The 14,674-nt window shown below is 36.6% G+C and overlaps 1 protein-coding gene across 2 annotated transcripts in view; it reads right to left on the bottom strand.

Annotated features, from left to right (window-relative positions):
• The window catches only part of LOC114043698 (3-phosphoinositide-dependent protein kinase 1), a 92,720-nt gene that overhangs the window by 50,685 nt on the left and 27,361 nt on the right, over positions 1-14,674 (bottom strand). For both annotated transcript variants that reach the window (XM_027862787.1, XM_027862788.1), the window contains 3 exons: positions 7,980-8,124; positions 6,289-6,386; positions 2,091-2,166 (listed from right to left, as the gene is read on the bottom strand). In XM_027862787.1, coding sequence (XP_027718588.1) covers positions 2,091-2,166; positions 6,289-6,386; positions 7,980-8,124 — 319 coding nt within the window. The remainder of the gene's footprint in view (positions 1-2,090; positions 2,167-6,288; positions 6,387-7,979; positions 8,125-14,674) is intronic.

Raw genomic sequence — 14,674 nt, 5'->3', positions numbered from 1 at the left:
TATAAAAACTTTACTCTGTGAAAAACTTGCCTAGTAAACAGTATTACCAGGGCCCTGAAGGCAAAAGCTTAAGAGAAATCTGAGAAGGTATTCACAGAAGCTCAGAATCACAGAAGATTGAAACTGGGAGGATACTATAATAATAATAATTTAATTCGACTTCCCTCCCCACTTTTCACTTAAGTAAATAAACTAAGATCTAAAAACATGAAATGAGTTGCCAAAAGATCTCTCAAGTGCCCAGAGAAATCTTTATTTAGATTAGAAGACAACCTTTGGCCTAGCTCCCCCCTCTTAAAGCACAGTTCTGAAAAAAATCGGCTAAAAAATTAACTTAAGGTTTTAAGAAAGCTAATTTTCAAACAGATACAAACTTAAAAAGAAATCTAGATAACACTTAAAGAGGTGCTAGACATTTGTCAGGAGTTGGTATATAAAGAGCATGTTTTTTTATCCTAGTCATACATCCTATCATCCATAAATGTGATGGGGAAATTATCTTTACCATCATTCTTATAATCACTCACATTTACTCACTCACATTTATAAAGTGTTTCAAAGTTAAAGTTACAAGACTGTTGTCAGGAATGTACTACAAGCAGTATTATTTTCATTTTAACAAGGTGAGAAAACTGAGATGTTAAGTAACTTTTCCACAGTCTTACAGTACATGGAAGAATTGAGACTTAATGACAGATTGTCAAGTTCCTTTACTTCTCTTTGTTCTAATATACTAAGAAACTGAAATGAATTATGATCCTAATAATGATGTAAACTCCCTAGGGCTACAACAATAAGGTTTATGTAAATAGGAAAGACTAAGGCACTCTTTTCTCCCACTCCTTCTGACATTGAAAATGTTCATCTTTTTTTTTCTAAAAGTGAAAGATCACACACAGTTCAAACCCCAAAACAATATAACCAAAGAACTGAAACAACAAATTAGCATAAATAAAGGAAAAATGTGAATCAAAACTAAAACCCAAGTTTCTTTCAGAAATGTTCTTAACCATTAAAAATTCATAAGAGTTATCTAGAATTCAACAAACATTCACATAGCTCAGCATTAGGAGAAAAACAAGAATAAATACGCCATGATTCTTATCCTTAATAGCAAAAATTAGCATAGATAATGCCTTAAAACCTAGACAGTACTATATATATATTATGTATATATACATATATATGTATGTATATAGCAATATATGTACTATATAACAGCAATATATGACCTTGCACAGCCCTCCCTCACTTAAATCCAAGTAACTTTCAAGTCCTGGCCTCACCTTTCTGATGTCATGGTCCTCTTCCAGAACGAAGGACCAACAACTGGCCAGTTCCAGTTGGTCTTCTTCTCCCTCTCTCCCTTCCCCTTCTTCCCTACCTTCCTTCTTTCTTTCCTCCCTTCTCTGCCCCCTTCACTTCCCTTCCTCTCCCTCTATCCACATAGGGTTTCATATCCTTACTTTCAGGTGCTCTGCCCAAAATAATGTAAATTTTAATGGCTGAAACCTAGCAAAATATCTCAGTGTTTACAGATATATTTCTTTCTTAAAGACCATGCCTTAAATGCAATTCACTCTGGCTCTCATTGATTAGCCAACATAGGTTCCAGACAGAGCCTCACTTAATGGTCATTGTTTGGGCCCCATAGTTCAGAGTGAATATAAATAGTAACTGTTTCTATTTTGGCCAGAAACCCAGAGGGTCTTACCCTCCCAGACTGATTATTATTTTGGGGGGGGGGGGATTAGGTAAAAAAGGTCATTTCTTACCTAGCCTTAACCATTGAATGGGCATTGCCTCAGACAAACTGAGACCTGGGAAAGACCTTCCCTTGAAAAGGCCATGGTCTCTCACTGCATCCACAACCATCTCCAGTTACCCTGATCTGTATCTTGCCACTAGACCCAGATGGCTCTGGAGGAGAAAGTTAGACTTTGCACAGTGCTCCCTCACTTAAATCCAATTCACTTGCAAGCAGGGCATCACCTTCCTGATGTTATGGTCTTCTTCAAGAAGAAAGGTCAAACAACAACAGCAACAAACTAAAGACTTAAAGTTTAATAGGACAAATGATAGCAGGTTACCTTTTACATGCAGATTTTTCTGTAAGCAGCTCTGGAGAAACATATTGTGCTGTTCCTACAAATGAGTTAGCCCTGGCTGATAAAGAGGAAAACAAAGAGAGAAAGAAAAAAAGTTAACTCTTAGAGACATCAAAACATAATCTATTCAAAAGTATTTCATATTTCAGATGGTATAGATAACACCCTTGATCTTACCATCAATCCAAAAGTATTCCATGATCAACATTTTTGAAATTTATTTATCCAACCGTTAAATATATCATTACATCACTCCTCATGCCTCACTCTTCAATCTATTCTCCATCCTCAATATGACCTCAGTTCCTGCACTCCTCAGGACTTTCCCAGGTCATCATTCCTTTTCTGGCTTCACTTTCCTCTCTTGTCAATCTTTTCCCTAGTTAATCAGTTTAACCTGACATGGTCCTCTACTCTCAAATCCTTTGTCCTTGTGTATCATTGCTGCTCACAATTTACCAAACCACAATTCCAAATTATTCTCATTATTTGCATCCTCTACTCCTAGAGTGTTAAACTTTGCTGATTCACTGAATGACAACCAAACTGAATGGGTCCACTACAAATTTGTATTACCTCATCTCAAAAAGAGCATCACTATCGAAAGACAAGCCTATTACTCCTCCCTAATTCATTCTCTATCCCACTCCCACAGCGACTGTTTCAAAATTTCTCTCCTGAAATCTCAGTCACTGGGGCTTCCTATTGTCCTCTCAGAAGAAGACCCTGCCCTATACTTTACTTGGGGGGGGGGGTGATGACAAAAACCCAAAAGTCATTGTCCATGGATTACTTTCCATTTCTAAACCTCTTAACATCATACCCCATTCTCTCCTTTACTCTAGTCACTGAAAAGGTAGCTCTTCTTGCCAATGCCAATCCCTCTGATTTGACTTTTGATCCCCATTCCCCCTCATCTCCTTCAGCAGACTGCCACCACAATCATTCTTTCTCTTTTTTTAATCTTCAGTCTCTCCCTATCTACTGGCTCATTCCCAGTCACCTACAAACATGTCGAGGTCTCCTTCATCCTTATAAAACATTCAATTGGCACTACTAACCCTACAAGCTATCATCCTCTATCTCCTCTCCTATTAACACCCAAGCCCCCAGCAAAAGTTGAATATACTCTTCCTCGCATCTCACTCCCTTCTCAAACCTTTAAATCTGACTTCCTGCCAACCTCATTACTGAACTGAATTTAACCTTTCTCCAAAGTTACCAATGATCTTTTAATTGCAAGATACAACAAGCTTTTCTGGATCCTCATCCTTCTCAACTTCTCTTCAGTATTTGACATTACTATACTCTTACCCTGGATACTCTTTCCTCTCTGAGTTTTTGTAATAATACTCTCTGATTTCTCATTCTAACTACTCATCTGACTACTTCACGTGCTGCAATACCATCCAAACTGGGATCCCTAATCATGTGTTTACCCAAAAGCTCTCATCTGAACCCTCTTCTTTTTCCTCTCCACATTCTTTTTTTTTTCCCTCTCCACATTCTCTCAATGAATTCACCAACTCCCTTCAGTTCAATTTTCATCTCTACACAAATGACTCCCAGATTTGGCTCCAGTCCTGCATCACCAAATATTTACTGGACATTTCCATATGGATTGTTTTATAGACATCTCAAAATTCAGTATGTCAAAAACAGAACTTCTTTTCTCCCTAAACCTACCCCTTGTCCTAAATTTCCTATGTCTATAAGAACACAGTGTCCTTACTGTCACATAAGTTTGCAACCTCAAAATCACCATTGAATCCTCACTCTCCCTTACCCCACATATCCAATCAGCTGCCATGCCTTAACTGATTCTACCTCTCTTATCCATCCCCTTCACTCTCTAGGGCACTTCCCATCTCTCTCCTGTACTATGTCCTTAGCTTCCTAATTAGTCCCCCCCTTGCCTTAAGTCTCCTCCCTCTCCAATCCATCCTCCACAGAGCTGCCAAAGTGATGTTCCTAAAGCACAGGTCTGCCTATATGTTTCCCAGTTCAATAAACTCTAGTGACTTCCTATTGCTTCTAGAAACAATTGCAACTCTTCAATTTAGCCTTTAAAGCCTCTCGTAACCTGGTTCCAATCTACCTTTACAGCTTCATACTTTTCTCCCTCTATTTCCCCCCTTCCCACAAAATCTTCAGTCCAGTCAACCTAGATTTTTTGCTATTCTTTACAAATGATATTTTATCTCCTTTTTGCAGGATGCCTACCATATCTGCAGTAGTACCCTCCTTCGCTTCCTCCTCTAGTTTCCTTCAAAACTCATCTCAAATATCTCCTACATGAAGTCTTTCTGGAATTCCTCAGATGTTTCTGCTCCCTCTAAAAAAGTTACCTTGCATTTATTTTGTACATATGTTGTATATGCTTGATGGGGACATAAAATAGGATCGTAGATTTAGAGTTAGAAGCAGCACTCGAGGTCATTGAGTCTTACAAATAAAGAAGCCAAGACACAGCAAGTTAAATGACTTGCCCACGGTAATAAAGCTAACAAGTAACTGAGGTAGAACTTGAACCTAGGGTCTTCCTGACTCCAAGTTCACTGATTTATCCCCTAAGCCATCCTGCCTCTCCAAGGTAAACATAAAGAACAGGACACATTGTCTCCTTGTAGAAAAAGTGAGCTCCTTCAGGACAGAGACTTTTTCATTTGTGTCTTTATAACACCAGCTCTAACAAAGTGCCTGGCACACAATAGGTGGATTCATTGATTGACCCAAAAAACACATTTTTCTATTACAAGGGAAATACTGTTTATTTTTATAAGAAACTGACAGACTTTTTATCTATTGTCCTTCACTATGCATCCTTATAATATGAATACTGGATACTTCTTACACTGATGTGGGATAAGAAAGTTAGGTTCTGAAGTTTAATAGTATATGTCTTATAGAAGAATTCCCAAAGAAACAGTTCAAATGACCAATAATCTGACTCAATTCTCAGAAACTAATTAACATAAAATGGTTTAAAGTCCATAGAAGTCTGCCACATCAAGGCAGTCAATCTCACTGGCTATCGTAGTAATATTCATTCTAAACTGACTTCTATTCTTTCAATTCAATTAAAAAACATATAATAAACACCTATTTTGTACATGGCAATGAACTGGTTTCTGAGGATACAAAAAGAAAATAATCCAAATGCCAACTATGTTGCAAAGCTGCGCCAGGCATTTGTGGAGGCAAAAGATGAAACAAAATATAGTCCTTGACCTCAAGAACCACTGTATCCTTACAATATGTCTCACACCCAAAAACTTCCTGGATTTCTCTCAATATACTTATTTGGCACTCATTCTCCCAAAGTGTCATATTTCAAATTAAATAAACATAGATTGTACATATCATAAAACATAATTGTAACTTTATATCCCCAATATTCTGTGGCCCCTTCTCTGATAGAGCTCAGGATTCAGAATCAGGAAGACCTGAGTTCAAATTCTGCTTAGACACCTACTAGTTCTATAATTCTAGGCAAGTTACCTAAATCTCTGCCTCAGTTTCTTCATCTGTAAAATGAAGACATTAATAGCACCTATCTCCCAGGGTTATTATGAGGTCCAAACAAGTTAATATTTGTAAAGCACTTTGCAAACCTAAAATACTACAAAAATGCTAATTTATATTATTATTGATAGGGATACACTAAGTACAGTAGAAAGATCACTGGACTAGGTGTCTGCTGAGTTCTTAAAGTGATGAACTGTATAAGCAAGTTATTTCCTTCAATTTTTCTATGTGTTTAAAAAAAAAATAGATTGGACTAACATATCCTTATCCTTCTAGCTCTAGTAATCTATTTGCAACAAACAAAATGGCTGCCTGGTTCCTCTTGTCCACTTCCTGAAAGGGCACAAGTGGCTTGGATAATACCTCACTGTTGAAGTCCAATACATCTTTTCTACATATTTATATCCTTGATACTTTTAAATTACAAGCTCTACTATTAGTTTTGGAATTACATAGTTCCACAACATTTTTATTCATTTTTACCAAGGATTTACTGCACAAACTATACAAAGAAGTAATTCAAATACAAAATAATTCAATACAAAACAAATAGATAATTCTGATTTATAACATTCAACAACCTTCAAATATAGTTTCTACTCCATAAAACTAAATTCAGTCATAATAGCGTCAGAAAAGAACACTTGCATACCTTGTTTACTATCTGGAGATAATACTTTTGCTGTTCCAAAATCTGTAATCTGAATGTGCATATCTTCATTTAATAAAATGTTCTCTGGTTTAAGGTCCCTGAAAAAGCAGATTTTCATATTTCAGCTGAAATCTTTAAAGGAATTACATTTTAACATGCACTAAATGTGAGTGAAGAAAAAAGTAAAAGAAAATATAATCACCCTTAATGAAACCTTATAGGCAAACAGATCTATTCCACCTAGAAAATTACATTGTTACAAAGTGATTGTCACAATGGCATAGAAATCTGGAAAATGTAATTCACAAGTCAGAACCATTTTATTCTCATAAGAGACATCAATTTTGGCTTCCATGATTTTTGAACTGAGAAGTCTTCCTGGCTCTGAAATCAGCATTTGGACACATTTCTAAGATGAAATTCTCATAAAACATATAAAGTAAAATCAGAAGCTCATTCCACCACACAGGAAAAATAGGCATAAACAAATCATGCTCAAAACAATCAGTCATAAAACAGAGGCTGCAAAATCATCAGGATGCCCAGGATAAACTTAATACTCTTCATATTTGTATCCTGCTATGACTGCAAAGGACTGTATTTTGTTTCATCTTTTGCCTCCACAAATGCCTGGCACAGCTTTGCAACATAGTTGGCATTTGGATTATTTTCTTTTTGTATCCTCAGAAACCAGTTCATTGCCATGTACAAAATAAGTGTTTATTATATGTTTTTTAATTGAATTGAAAGAATAGAAGTCAGTTTAGAATGAATATTACTACGATAGCCAGTGAGATTGACTGCCTTGATGTGGCAGACTTCTATGGACTTTAAACCATTTTATGTTAATTAGTTTCTGGGAATTGAGTCAGATTATTGGTCATTTGAACTGTTTCTTTGGGAATTCTTCTATAAGACATATACTATTAAACTTCAGAACCTAACTTTCTTATCCCACATCAGTGTAAGAAGTATCCAGTATTCATATTATAAGGATGCATAGTGAAGGACAATAGATAAAAAGTCTGTCAGTTTCTTATAAAAATAAACAGTATTTCCCTTGTAATAGAAAAATGTGTTTTTTGGGTCAATCAATGAATCCACCTATTGTGTGCCAGGCACTTTGTTAGAGCTGGTGTTATAAAGACACAAATGAAAAAGTCTCTGTCCTGAAGGAGCTCACTTTTTCTACAAGGAGACAATGTGTCCTGTTCTTTATGTTTACCTTGGAGAGGCAGGATGGCTTAGGGGATAAATCAGTGAACTTGGAGTCAGGAAGACCCTAGGTTCAAGTTCTACCTCAGTTACTTGTTAGCTTTATTACCGTGGGCAAGTCATTTAACTTGCTGTGTCTTGGCTTCTTTATTTGTAAGATGAGGGGGTTAGACTCAATGACTTCGAGTGCTGCTTCTAACTCTAAATCTTTTTAATATTTAATTATTATTAATAAATATTATTTATTTTTAGACATCTAAATAATATCATTTAGATAATGATGTTATATCATCTAAATGATATTATTACAAAATTATTATTGTCTAAATCAAGTTTTATGAAGGCCAAAGAGACTTTCATAATATTTTTACAAACCAAACTTTTGAAATGTACCTTTGAATTTTGTAAAAATAACTATACTTTACCAATAAATAGATCTACAAATATTGAAAGATAAATCTACATTAGTAAATTACCTGTGAATAATTCCCTTTCCATGCAAGTATTCTAAAGCAGATACAATTTCAGCAGTGTAAAATCTGGTGCAGGTCTCATCAAAAGAACCAATCTTTCGAATATATTTAAGTAGCTCTCCATTTTTGGCATAACTAAGGCCAAAATCTGAAGATACAGTTAAGGATCAACATTTAAAAGCTTAAAAAAAAATTAAAAATCTTAATAGGCATGCAAGAAACACCATAACTAAGTGAAAACTGAAGATAACAATGGTCAAGAATAACAGGATACAAAATTTTATAATGTAACATCAAAATTTAGAGAAGAAAAGAATGTGAGACCTGAATCTCTTTCAGACTAATGGTGACCAAATGATTAAAAAATATTAAAGAATCTTCAGGCTGGAATCAAACCCAAAGGTCATTCATTCAGTCCAACCTTACTTGAGCAGGAATCCTACCCTACACTAACCCTGACAAGCCTCTCTTCTTAAGATCTAAGGTTACAAGGAATTCATTACCTACTGTAATGATTCTAAACCACTTCACACTCGCATCATGATTTCTAAGAAAGGAAATTGGACCCAGGTTCTCATGATACAAACACTGCCTCTTAAGTTTGGTAATAACCTGGGTACGGTGAGATGTGGTATAAATAGCAAGGTACTTTGAGATTCGAAGTCTAGTCCTTGTTCTACTACAAATACGATATGTGACTTCAAAGTTCCCATCACTGGACCTCAGTTCCTTCCTCTACCAAACAAGGAAACTGTTTTAGGTCATTTCTAAGGTTTTTTTTTCCAATTCTAACATTCTCTAGCCTTAGTAAATAAGATTCATTCGTCTTTGTAAGTCATTTTTCAGGCTGAATTCGCCAGAAAACAATTCATGATTTCTTATACAAAAAAAGTAATGAACAGGTCATTTAGCAAAAGTAGAACACCAAATACATAAGCCCAGTACTTCTAGCTCCAATTACAGTATATTTAACTTCCAAGAAGAAATGAAAACAATATTCTTTTCAGAAATATGTGCAGTATGTTTGTGTAGCACTGAAAGGGAGCTATTCAAAGTTATGCTTAGAGTTACTCAACTTATTAATACCCAAATGACTCAGCAATAAACTTTTAATTGTGTAGGAAAGGCAGCTTTTATAGGCTAATTTGTGTTTATTCTCCACAACAGCATAATTTCACACAATTATTTTATTCTCCATAACAAAAAAATCATTCCCATCCCTATATAATAGGCCCTTAACAGCTTGTGGATAAAAATTCGAACAATTCTCTCTCCATTTATAAACATACAAAATTTCCCTCCCTTATAAAGTACTTTGCAAAGGAGAAGCTGATTTATCACTTCCTGGTTCAATAAAACTTCACAAGTATGTAAGTATTCCCAATGAGCCCAGCATGATACTAAGTACTATAGGGGATCTAAGAGCAATAGAGGAGAGTAAGATGTCCCATACAATGGACATTCCAGATAACTAATACTTCATGCCACCAAGGACAAAAAACTTTGTAACCAATTCTGATGAAAGATTTTTTAAAAACAAATTATCATATACTAGGCTGTCTTCTATAACAAAAGTTGCAAATACCACATAAGTAAGGCCAAGTCTTAATGTATTAGACTTTTCAGCATAAATAAGTATTTCTGTACTTTAGAGGCTCTGAAGGTGTGTACAGAGCTTTTTGCCCCTAAGCTAAATTACCTTAGAAAGCTGAGGAGTCTTGTAGTTTGTTATTTTATAGTTTTTCTTTTCACTTTTCACTGATATAAGGGTCTTGCCTCTACTAGCTCTCTCCACCCCTCCCCATCCTTATTCACCAGTGAATTTGTTGGTCTCAATTGCCAGAAGTCTGATAATTAACGTGTTCACATGAATGAGACAGTCATCAAAGTTTTAGGATATGATTTAGGTACATGAAACAATTAGAAAATAATACAAGACAGAATGTAATCAAGTGACAAAACGTCAAACAATAATAAAAACTATAGGAGAGATTAAGAATGGAAGGCATTGGGGTATATACATAATATGTGGGGCAAAATGTGGACTGGATTCTGAAAAAAAAATATTGGGATCTGGAGAAGGAAAAAGCAGAAGGGAACACTATTTCAGATAGGAAGTACCATATAAAAAAAATCACATAAGTAGAAATGAGTATCTTCTGTCAATGAGAAAACTGTCAATAAGGAATCCGGGCCTGATCCAGTAGGCAACAGGTAAAGCAACGTGACAAAAATCAGCATTTTGAAAAGAATAATCTGATAGCAATGTTAAGGTTACAGAAAGGAGAGATACTAAGAGCAATGAGACTACAAAGAAATCAAGAAAGAGAGAAGGGCCTAGCAGTGGTAGTGAAAATGGAAAAAAGGAGATATGGCTCAGAGATATTACAAAGGAAGGACAGAGCTTGCTGTCAAGCTGTATTTACTGAGTGAAGGTAAGAAAGGAGTAAAAGACATCTCTGAGGTTGGGTAACCTGCACAATGATGGTACCACTGACAGAAATGGAGAAATTGTAGGGAGATGAGAAGACTGGAGACCTGAAACATTCAATTCTGAATTAAGTTTGAGGTGAAAGGACATCCAAAGAACAGTATGAAAACAGATATAAAAGACCAGAGCTTAGTTAAAAAATACAAAAGACAGGGATATGGAAAACATCTGCATAGAGGTGAACAGTAAAGTTATAAGAGTAGACTTTCCAAGAGTAGATAAGCAACCTGAAGGAGGCTATGTAAAAAACTCTGGTGAACTGAGAACTAAAAACTGATGTGTAAAAAGGAGGAGGAGACACGTGTTAGCTGGGTCTGTGGTGTATGGAAATTATTTCCAAAGTTCCTGAAATTCTATTAAGAAATACAGTAACTTCAGGAAACCCGGTCACACCTAGAAAACATACTGGTATAAGGGGGAAAAATACTCCACCTGCTGGCTTAGTTACGCCAAGCACCATTTTAAATGGATTCATCAGGAGGGAAAATGAAAAACCAAACATGACACTACTCACACTTGCTACATTTTCTTCATCCCTTTCTGGGAGCGAGGATTGACTGTGTTAAAAATAAATCTTGTATACCATTTCTATTTCATTTCTTTTGACTCTTATCAACCTGGCTTACATGCATTCTTAGAAACTTTTTTTAATTAGACTTATGATCAGGGGCTCTGGGGGGGGTGGAGCCAAGATGGCGGAGGGAAAGCAGTGACTGTCTTGAGCTCTCTCCCAAAGCTCTCTAAATACCTATAAAAAATGGCTCTAAACAAATTCTAAAGCAGCAGAACCCACAAAAAGACAGAGTGAAACAAATTTCCAGCCAAAGACAGCCTGGATGGTTGATCAGAAAGGTACATCGCACTGGGCGGGGAGAGGAGTACAGTTTGGCACTGGAGCAGGCCTCAGAGGACTGAATCGCTGGCAGCTGTGGTGGTTTCCAGACTTCTCAACCCCTGAATGCCAAAGACAACTTATAAGGTCAGTGGGAAAAGTCTGTGACTGCGGTGAGAGAGGAGCTAGGTCTCAGCTGCAAGTCTCGAGGGCAGGCCGCAGCTTTTTCCTGAGCTTCTGGCCCACAGACTGAGGGGGAATCAAGTGGCTGATCAGAGGGGGATTGCAGGGATCTCTTTGCCAGTGCTGAGGCAGGGATCTCTTGCTTTACCAGTGCTTGGATCTGGGTCACAGTTCTGAGGGGCGGTCCTGGGGCTAGGAGGAACACTGGCATGGTGGAGCTTGTGGTGGTGGAGAGGAAACACCTCCCCCCTTATCATACCACCTTGGAAGAACTGAAAATTTACAGGTCCCTAGAAGTACCTCTGAAAACAGCTGTACAAACCCCCGAAGCTTGGGACAGCACACCCTTCACATTGGAAGCAGACTTCTACCTTAACAAAGAGTTTAAAACTCAAGTAATTGGCCGAGATCATGAGCAAGCAGCGCAAAAAGAGTCAGACTATATTATCTTACTTTGGTGACAAAGAAGATCAAAACATACAACCAGAAGAAGACAACAAAGCCAAAACTCCTACATCCAAAGCCTCCAAGAAAAATATGAATCAGTTCCAGGCCTTGAAAAAGCTCAAAAGGGATTTTGGGAAGCAAGTAAGAGAAGTAGAGGAAAAACTGAGAGTGATGCAAGAAAATCATGAAAAACAAGTCAACAGCTTGCTAAAGGAGACCCAAAAAAATACTGAAGAAAATAACACCTTAAAAAAATAGCCTAACTCAAATGGCAAAAGAAGTCCAAAAAGCCAATGAGAAGAATGCCCTAAAGAGCAAAACTGGCCAAATGGAAAAGGAAGTCCAAAAGATTACTGAAGAAAATACTTCCTTAAAAATTAGAATAGAGCAATTGGAAGCTAGTGACTTTATGAGAAATCAAGACACTGTGAAACAAATTCAAAAGAATGAAAAATTAGAAAACAATGTGAAATATCTCACTGGAAAAACAACTGACCCGGAAAATAGATCCAGGAGAGAGAATTTAAAAATTATTGGACTATCTGAAAGCCACGATCAAAAAAAGAGCCTACAAATGATCAAGGAAAACTGTCCTGATATTTTAGAACCAGAGGGCAAAATAGAAATTGAAAGAATCCACCGATCTCCTCCTGAAAGAGATCCCCAAAGGAAAACTCCTAGGAATATTGTAGCCAAATTCCAGAGTTACCAGGTCAAGGAGAAAATATTACAAGCAGCCAGAAAGAAACAATTCAAATATTGTGGAAACACAATCAGAATAACACAAGATTTAGCTGCTTCTACATTAAGGGACTGCAGGGCATGGAATATAATATTCTGAAGAGCAAAGGAGATAGGATTACAACCAAGAATCACCTACCCAGCAAAACTGAGTATAATCCTGCAGGGGAAAAATGGTCATTCAGTGAAATAGAGGACTTTCAAGCATTCTTGATGAAAAGACCAGAGCTGAATAGAAAATTTGATTTTCAAATTCAAGACTCAGGTGGAACATGAAGAGGTAAACAGGAAAGAGAAAAGCATAAGAGACTTATTAAGGTTGAACTGTTTACCTTCCTGCATGGAAAGGTGATATTTGTAACTCATGAGACCTTTGTCAGTATTAGGGTAGTTGGAGGGAAAAAAATTATATGTATGTATATATAGATATAGATAGATAGATAGAGGGCACAGGGTGAGTTGAAAATGAAGGGGTCATATCTGGAGAATAAAATTAAGGGGTGAGAGAGGAATATACTAGGAGAAGGAGAAAGGGAGAGGTAGAATGGTGTAAATTATCCCACAAAAAAAAAAAAAGAAAAAAAGAAAAGGCTCTTACAGTGGAGGGGAAACAGGGAAGGTGAGAGGGAATGACTGAATCTTATTCTTACAGGATTTGACTTAAGGAAGGAATAACATACACACTCAATTGGGTGTGGAAATCTGTCTTACCCTACAGGAAAATAGGAGGGGAAGGGGACAAGAGAGTAGGGGAATGATAGAGAGAAGGGCAGATTGGGAAAAGGAGTAATCAGAAGCAAATACTTCTGAGGAGGGTCAGGGTCAATGGGTGGGCGGGATAGGATTAAGGGAAATAGAGTTAGTTTTTCACAGCATGTCTACTATGGAAGTGTTTTGCATAACTGCCCATATATAACCTATATTGAGTTGCTTGTCTTATCAATGAGGGTGGGTGGGGAGGGAGGAAGGGAGAAAATTTGGAACCCAAAGTTTTAAAAACACATGTTTAAATAAAAAAATGTTTTCACATGCAACCGGGAAATAAGAAATACAGGAAATGGGGTACAGAAATCCATCCTCCCCTACAGGAAAATTGAAGGAGAAGGGGATAAGAGAAGAGGGGAGAGAGATAGAGGGGAAGGCAGACTAGGGGAAGGGGTATTTAGAATGCATGCCATTTTGGGGTGGGGGAGGGGTGAGATGGGGTGAAAATTTGGAACTCAAAATCTTGTGGAAGTAAATGTTGAAAACAAAAAAAAAAAATTACCATAAAAAATTTAAAAAATTCTCATTAAGAAGAGAAAAACAAAGAATAAAAAAAAGAAAAAGAAAAAAGAAAAAAAAAGAAAAGAAAAAAATAGACACGATCAGAAGACTAAACTTTGAAACTTGAGTCCTTCATTTGCCCTCTCTGAGCATATTTCCTCATCTGTAACATGGGATCAATGGAATACTACTTGCCTCACAGATCATGACAGTAAAATGAGAATGTATGCAAAATGCTTTCAGAATTGCAACTTGTCTTTATATAGCACAGTGCAGTCGTTACTATGTAGTAGTGTTAACAATAGTAGTAAAAGGCATGGGTCAATTAAGACAGTACAAAGAGTGAATGGAATGAGAGTGTGAATTAGGTGATGACAAGGCCAATAGGACAGACGACAACTTTAGAGTCATCTCTGACATTCCTATTTCCACTATTTCCTAAATCCAGTCCTGTCACCAAACACAATGCTGCTTCCTTTGTAATATCATAAGGCTTTAAGTTTTCTCCATTACCATTTTTCATCACCCTAGCACAGGTCCTTATCAATCCATATCTGATTTAGTCTTCTAACAAGACTTCCTGTATGACCTAAAAGGAGCTGAGATAAAATGAAATAATGCGTATAAAAAACCTTCTATCATTTTTTTATATTCACATATCTCCCTTTTGTGAGATATTAACAGAAAGGGAAAAAAATTAGACTTAGAAGCAGAAGACTTTGGTTTTTGTAGATAATT

Source organism: Vombatus ursinus, unplaced genomic scaffold, assembly GCF_900497805.2.
Source record: "Vombatus ursinus unplaced genomic scaffold, bare-nosed wombat genome assembly UNPS02014770.1, whole genome shotgun sequence".
NCBI lineage: Eukaryota > Metazoa > Chordata > Mammalia > Diprotodontia > Vombatidae > Vombatus > Vombatus ursinus.
The sequence above is the reverse complement of the archived record's forward strand: the minus strand, read 5'-3'. Positions and strand labels throughout refer to the sequence as shown.